Source organism: Staurois parvus, unplaced genomic scaffold (assembly GCF_062004578.1).
Source record: "Staurois parvus isolate SC_StPar_1 unplaced genomic scaffold, SC_StPar_1.0 ptg000388l, whole genome shotgun sequence".
Taxonomy (NCBI): domain Eukaryota; kingdom Metazoa; phylum Chordata; class Amphibia; order Anura; family Ranidae; genus Staurois; species Staurois parvus.
The window spans coordinates 1,518,993-1,526,234 of record NW_028318184.1 but is presented as its reverse complement, the minus strand read 5'-3'; the positions used below and the strand labels follow the sequence as shown (position 1 = coordinate 1,526,234).

The following is a 7,242-nucleotide window of genomic DNA, read 5'->3' as shown; positions in this document are numbered from 1 at the left end:
TTTTTTAGGTTAATTAGATCTATAAAATTTGCTCAGTTTAGTTCTATTATTCTTATTTATTTTTCATGTTTGATGCCTCTTATTTGACTAGTTTGATAAAATGGTATTTTATTGTTATGCCTCTGTGTCTGTCTCTTTCCTCTGTGCAAATGGTGTAAGGGTGTCCACAATGCGCCATCTTTGGTCTCACTATTCCTTGTGGTGAGTCATTAGGCTGTGCAGGAGGGTCCCAAGGTTGCTGGGTGGGAAGTTGGCATACAGGATATAAATTTCAAACCGCATTAACGTGCTTGCTATCACCATGGGTAGCTTTTAGCTGATGCCAAATGCAGTACAATGTGAAGTAATGGGCCAAATATTTACATTATTTGGGGCTTTTAACACCAATTTTTAAAGTGGTAGTAAACTGCCCAAACAATTCTAAAAAATCTTCTCCCTGCAAGTTTAAAAGCATAATGCATACTAGCACATTATGAAAGACCTGCTGGAAAACAAAGCCCTCCAGCAGAGTGCTGTCACAGCTCCCCAAGGCTTCCATCTTCACCTGGTCTTCCTTCTGGGTTTGAAAGCTGTGGCCATCTGATCGGCCGAGCCGCGATGTCCTTACACCCCTGCGCATGCACACGGGAGTTTCAGCTGCGGCACAACTCTCTCAATGGATGGCACCCCATCCATTGAGGGCACAGTTAGCGTGCACCAGTGACATCACCGGTGCGTCTACAATAAATAACTCCTAAAGGACATATTTAGGAGATATTCACAGTACCTACAGGTAAGCCTTATTAAAGACTTATCTGTAGGTAAAATATACCAAAATGGCTTTACTTCCACTGTAAAAAAAACTATATGAATAAAAGTATATCTCTTCTTACCCTGCAGCCATACCCTTACTAGGTCTACAGTATATGCAGTAATGTGCATTACAAGTTTGGGTTCAAGGCTTCATGTTATTGCATACACACCACAGTGTGCATGTTTGTTTATATAGTGCGGGGAAGGATATCAGGTTATTCTTTCTGTGTTAACTGTGGAGATTCACCCTCTTTCCCTCCCAGTGACATGGTTCAGTAGGATAGAATTGTGAGAAATGTAAAAGCTTGGTCTCATTAACCATTAGACAACTGAACTTTCAAAACCTAACACTTTTCAAACTAAACTCTAATCTTGTATGGCCAGTGTTAGTTACTTTGAAGGCTAACCTATTAGTGGTAATGAACTTTGGCCCCCATATGTAGGATTCTATTTACTTGCGAAGATCCTGCAACATTTTCTGTAAAGGGGTGGACCTGCTACCTTGGTTTAGCATGAAGCCCCATACTACATTGCTCCAGTAAATGGTAAATTCCAGACTTGATGACAGACATGTTGTGCCATAAAGAAGGGGTTTGTGGTCACATAGGTTACCAAGTCTAAAGAAAACAATTAAATATTGCTAAATGAGGACCTGCAGGCTTGATTGATAGGAGTGCCAAAGAGCAATAAAGACAAGGGAGGGAGGGAAGGATGTGCCATATGTAGAAATTAATATCTCTCTATCTACACATAGACACACACACACCATTGGCAGTGTTTTTAATATATATCATTTTTTGTGTACACGCCCTCTACCTTTTTTTTGCACCAGAATTTTATCTTATCAAAAGAGCAATGATAGTAAAAATGAACTCCAGGCAGATGGCTAAACCAATGAACTATATAGGAGCCTTTTAGTGGTCAAAATATTGTAATTTTGGGTTTGATTTACAAAAACTGGAGAGTGCAAATCTGGTGCAGTTGTGCATGGTAGCCAATCAGCTTCAAACTTCAGTTTCTGGAAGCTGATTGATTTCTATGCAGAGCTGGACCAGATTTTGCAGGCTCCAGTTTTAGTAAAGCCCCCCCCCCCCTCCTTGTCATTGCTAATTGGATTCTAAACACTGTGGTCTTTTCTGTGTTAGGTGTGTCCCAGAAAGGGAGGAGTTCTGTATTTGCTGCAATTCTTAGCAAACAATACCTAGACAGCTTTTTAACTACATAACTAAATCAAAAGTTGATTAGATTGCTCTACCCTGTGCTTGGGTGGTGTACTGAGCATGCATATAAAGTAGTAGAACTTTACCATTTACATCTCCAGGTTTTACTAGTAAACAAACATTAAACAATAGATATGGAAAGACAGGGGAGACCTTTTGTTGTTAGACCTGTGTATTACTAGAAGATTGAATAGGGTGAAAAAAGGCCAGAATGTTAGCTGCGGTGCTTTTAAAATCAACTTTACTGCTTTAAGGGTAATTCAATTTTTAAACACTTTATCACAAAGTTAATATTTTATCCTGAGACTGCAAAACAATCAAGAGTTGCAGAATGATATTCCCATTCACATCTAATCCTCAATTCAATTGACAGCTGAGTATCTTTTGTATCTATTGTATCTTGGGAAATAAAACCATGCAAACCCATGCAGTTTCAATACAAAATACCACTCATTTTAATTTCAAAAATTAAAAATTACATAAAAACCTTAATATGCAAATCATAATCTTATATATGCAACCATTTAGATATTTAATAGCCTATAAATGGCTAAACTAAAGCCCTTGTTTCACCAAGTAGCCAAAGGTGTATACACAATTTAAAAATAACTGAAAGGCAAAACTTTTGTTTATTTTGGATAGAGTGAAAGAAGGTTCGGATATTTGTCAGTTTATCATTTCTATCTGGGAATCCAAAAGTTGAGTTTTTTGGTTCTATAGATGTCAATGGAAGTGCTGCATAGAAGCATGTAGTGCATTTTTGATGAGTTTTAAATCTGCCTAGCTACAAGAAAAATAAAACAAAATTGCATCAAAAACACAGGTGCAAAAAACACAAAATGCAATGGAGAAACTCAACCTGCATACAAGTGAAGGTAGCCTTACTCTATCCCCCTCCCCCCCCCCCCAAATAGTTTTGCTCTATTTTAAAAAAAGAAAAAAAAAACTTCTAGTATTACAGAACTGAGCAAGGCTCCCTCACTGTATAGGAGATCATTTTATTTAATATATTTGTTACACACCATTGAACAATACTTTGTTATTTAGATTTGTACATTTTTGTTCAAGCATTGCATTAAAATAAAAATTATAAAATGTGTGATGGTTAGTAAATGTTCTGTAGTAGGGATGAGGTGTTGATACTAATCAGTAGAAGCCTAATCATTCAGATATATATTTGAATAACCTTTTGTTAGAATATCAAGGTTTAGCATAAAAACCCTGTACAACCCAACAAACCAGCAGTACACAGGCTAATTGGAGCTCTGACCAAGATATTACTTAGATTTCTGTAGTACACTATATTAGGAGTGACACTATAGTCATAAAATGGTTTATGAAACTTTAAAGAAATTAAAAGTTCCAATAAATCATTGGAACAGAAGATATTTAATACCAAGACCAGAGTAGTGAGAATTGGTCATTTCCAACCAATAGTTGACATCCTCTACAACACCAGTTTGCATAGAGCTAATCTCGCCAAGTTTTAATTTGAACATGTCAAATTTCCTCAGAGGCCCAAATTTCAACATTAGCAATCTAAAACCTGGGACAATAAAGACATGCCCACTCCCTACTACCTCTTGTGACCTGAACCTGTAGACACAAACAGAAAGGAATCACCTTGATTGGTTAAGTTCAAGTGATGCCTCAATTTGCATTCTAATGAAGGTTTGTGGTTTCCTGGCTTGAATCCTGGCTCAACTTCTCTATAAAAAGACAAAAGATAGTTTGTGGACCTCACATATCTTCTTAGGGTCCTCAAGATCTTTTGGATACCGATTTCTGCACAGAACATCTGATATTGCTATATTCACAATGGCAGCCCACCTAACTTGTGAGAATGAAACAATTGGAGAAGAGCGATACGAAATCCTGGGACATCTTGGCGAGGGTAGTTATGGAGAAGTTGTGATGGCTGTTGACAGGGAACTGGGTAAGTGAATTCTTAAATAATTACAAAAAAATTTCTAATTTGCAGACCATTTGAACATCTAGAACAGATAGCACAAACATTAGCATCTTTACTGATTAAATGACCTTATTAGAGGTAGGGGTTTTGTTGCATAAATTTGGGGAAAAGACCATGATGCACAAAGATCTAATTCAGCACTAACAAAATATAAAAACTGGTTGAACAGTGCAAAATCCCATTCAGGCAGCTGGCATTGTTCCTACAGAAAACAAAAGCCTTTCCACCTGTTATCAATTTCTTGAGTTGGTCCTTTTGCATATCTTTAACAACCTGCCATGAGTAAAACATGAAGGCCACATTTTTTGAACTCCTCCTGAAAGTGCTAGCTACTGGTTGTTATGCCACAGAGCAAGCCTTGATATTTTACAAAAGTACATATTTGCATACAGGTTCCAGGTCAGGGATTCTATAAATTCAATTGGGTAGATTCAATATGGCAGCCAGGTAATTGGCAATTTGAAGAAGAGCTCACCAAAAGCAGGCTTCCTTTTTCTCTCATGACAGATTCATGATGATCACACACAGTTATAGTGGGTCATAGGCAGCTAAGTATGTAACAGATTTGACTATAAACTGATGGTCCACTATGCACAACCTAGACACTTGGCATTTAGATGGGAAGGGACAATAGATCTAGCTGCATGGGCAGCTACATATCTCACTGCTAGCGAGGGCCTAGAGAAGACGGCTACATTTTGAAGAAAAGCATCCAGTCTATGTAAAATGAATGGGCTCAAGTATTGGACATCACCCAGAGTTTTAGATGTCCAAGTCTTATTGTAATCAACTTTTTTTCCCTCCTCTTTAACAGGTAGCCTTGTTGCCCTAAAAAAGGTAAAAAAGGAGCGAACCAGACTAGAGGCCTTTCTTCATGAAGTTTGCATGTCACTCTTTGTTACTGGACACGAGGGCATAATATCTACCCATTCGAGAATTCTGGAAAACTCAGACTGTTACATGATCAGCCAGGAATTGGCACCTGCTGGATCTCTTCACTCCATCATCCAGCCAGGGGTAAGTAAAGCTAATGAAGTAGCTGACACTTTAGCATTTGCTTGCTAATTCTATAAATTTGTCCTAGGGATCCTGGAGATTAATAGAAACTGGTGTTTTGTCATGGATGATACTTTCTATATATTGCATGCATTTATACCAAATATTGTTGGCCTGGTTGGAGAGAACTAAGGAAGGGCTAAAATCCCCAGTCAGCTATTTTCTCTGCACCATCTGGGCAAGATTTTCCTTAATCCAATCAAGAAGTTGGAACAGGAGGTAGTAGGAAGTCTACAACGTTAGGGGAATTCCCCTCTTAAACAGTTGTCCCCATTGGATGATTTCCCCTCATCTCTTGTTCTGTGACAACTGTAAAATTTGCATTCGCCATTAATTTTGTCTTTAAAAGCAGAAAGACAAAAATAGAGATTACATCCCTCCTTCCCCACCTCCCTTCCTAGTGGGCACACAGATAACAATCACGATACAGGTTGTGATCCTTCACCATTCTATATTAAAGGTTAGTCTGGTGTTTAAGCCAGAGGTAAAATTTAAAACCAGTTAGACCTCCCATATTTCCTTCATTGCCCAATTATTGCTGAAGTAGTTGGAGATCGGTTGCACTGATGTTCACATAGAATTCCATCTGCAGATTTAAAAAGTAACCAACGTTGTATTGAATTTGATATTATTGAATATTATTTTTTAGTAAAATAGTGTTATTTTAAAGCCAAATATCATATAATTAATTGTTTTAACTTTTCCAGATGGGAATTCCAGAAAAGCTGGTCAAACGGTGTGCACTACAGCTTACCCAGGCTCTTGAATATATGCACAGCAAAAACCTGGTGCATAGGGACCTAAAGCCGGACAATATTTTACTTATGGACAAGAGATGTCATAATGTGAAATTAAGTGACTTTGGACTGACTCAGTTTGCCGGTACAGTTGTTCCATCAATGGCACCCCTCAACACATTCATGTCCCCGGAACTTTGTGAACTGGAGCACAGGGAGTCAATTGTGGTGGATCCTAGTGTTGACATCTGGGCCCTTGGTATTGTATTGTATGTTCTTCTCACTGGAAACTATCCATGGGAAACAGCTTCAGCTCAAGATCTATGGTTTCAAAGGTTTATTTACTGGCAGAACAACTCTGACCATGTTCCACCACCAAGTGGTTGGGAGAATGTCAGCAGGAGGGCTCAAGATTTATTTCACATACTTCTTGCCCAAGACCCCAGCTGCAGGAACCAAGTCAGAGTTGTTCTAGATTTTCTTCATTTTCCTTGGAACTTTGAAGTTGCCACCCAAGAAACCATGGATCTTGTGGAGCAGAAGGAAGAGGAGGATATTGCAGCAAAGGACAGTGAGGTAGAAGTCATTGTGCTGGAGAGTGAAGAGGAAATAATTATAATAGAAAATCACGGTGACATTGAATACATTGTGATCAATTATTCCGGCTCTTGAATTTGCTGCAGTTAAAATCTCAGCAGTGCTTCTTTTGAAAGAGACCAGCAGTACCTAAGCTCTGAAGTTGAAGTCTAAACGGACCCCAATTATTGTCCTAAAAGGAGGAGAATAGTTGCAGAGCTTCTCTGCCCAGCTCAAACCATCACCGTCATCTCAAAAGTATTACTGAAGTGGTGAGATAGAAGGAGCAGGGACAAGCATTTACCTTGTGACTATTTCAAAGGTTTTTCTGAGATGTGGACTTTGCACCGTGATGTCACCGGGCCTCATCACTACCTCTTTGAAAAGCAACTACCTCAACTACAATTCATGTTGCCGTCTCCATGCGTTTGTATCTATAGTGTCAATGCAATCACTGCACCAGGTATAGAATGCAATAAATTCTAAGTACTGGTTATACCTTTTGTATCGTGTAATTCATCTATTTTTGCTCTGCCTCTTATTTCTCCTTCAACACAGATTGAAAAAGTGTTACAAAACCCACAACAGTAAAATCAGTCTGTATATGCAGTAAAGCATGCTTGTTATACTCCCTGTGGAACCTACGGGGTTAATCCTCTGCATTGTGTAAAAATGTAGTTTGATCCTGATTTCTCTGATCCTCTCCTTCTTTCAGTGTCCCCCTCTTAAGACATTGTGCGGAGTCACTCTGCACATGCTCAGTTTGGTATGTATTACTAGGGTTCTTTTTTTTTTCTTAGGAGAGTGCATGTGATTAACAGGGCCAATCAGCACTGTCCAGACAGAGGTCAGGGGTTCTGCATCCTCCTAAAGCAAAATGCAAAACTCC

The 7,242-nt window shown here is 38.7% G+C and overlaps 1 protein-coding gene across 1 annotated transcript; it reads left to right on the top strand.

Moving 5' to 3' along the window:
* The first annotated feature begins 3,830 nt into the window (after positions 1-3,830).
* Positions 3,831-6,449, top strand: LOC149455763 (serine/threonine-protein kinase SBK1-like). Its single transcript, XM_089685856.1, has 3 exons — positions 3,831-3,948; positions 4,799-5,001; positions 5,748-6,449. Exons 1-3 carry the CDS (start codon positions 3,831-3,833, stop codon positions 6,447-6,449), a joined length of 1,023 nt encoding a protein of 340 aa, XP_089541982.1.
* Positions 6,450-7,242: the final 793 nt, after the last annotated feature.

Excerpts from the sequence above, each read along its gene's own strand:
- LOC149455763 (XM_089685856.1), top strand. The coding sequence starts at position 3,831 with ATGGCAGCCCACCTAACTTGTGAGAATGAAACAATTGGAGAAGAGCGA. Across the intron at positions 3,949-4,798 it reads GGCTGTTGACAGGGAACTGG|GTAGCCTTGTTGCCCTAAAA; the intron begins GTAAGTGAATTC and ends CCTCTTTAACAG. Across the intron at positions 5,002-5,747 it reads ACTCCATCATCCAGCCAGGG|ATGGGAATTCCAGAAAAGCT; the intron begins GTAAGTAAAGCT and ends TAACTTTTCCAG.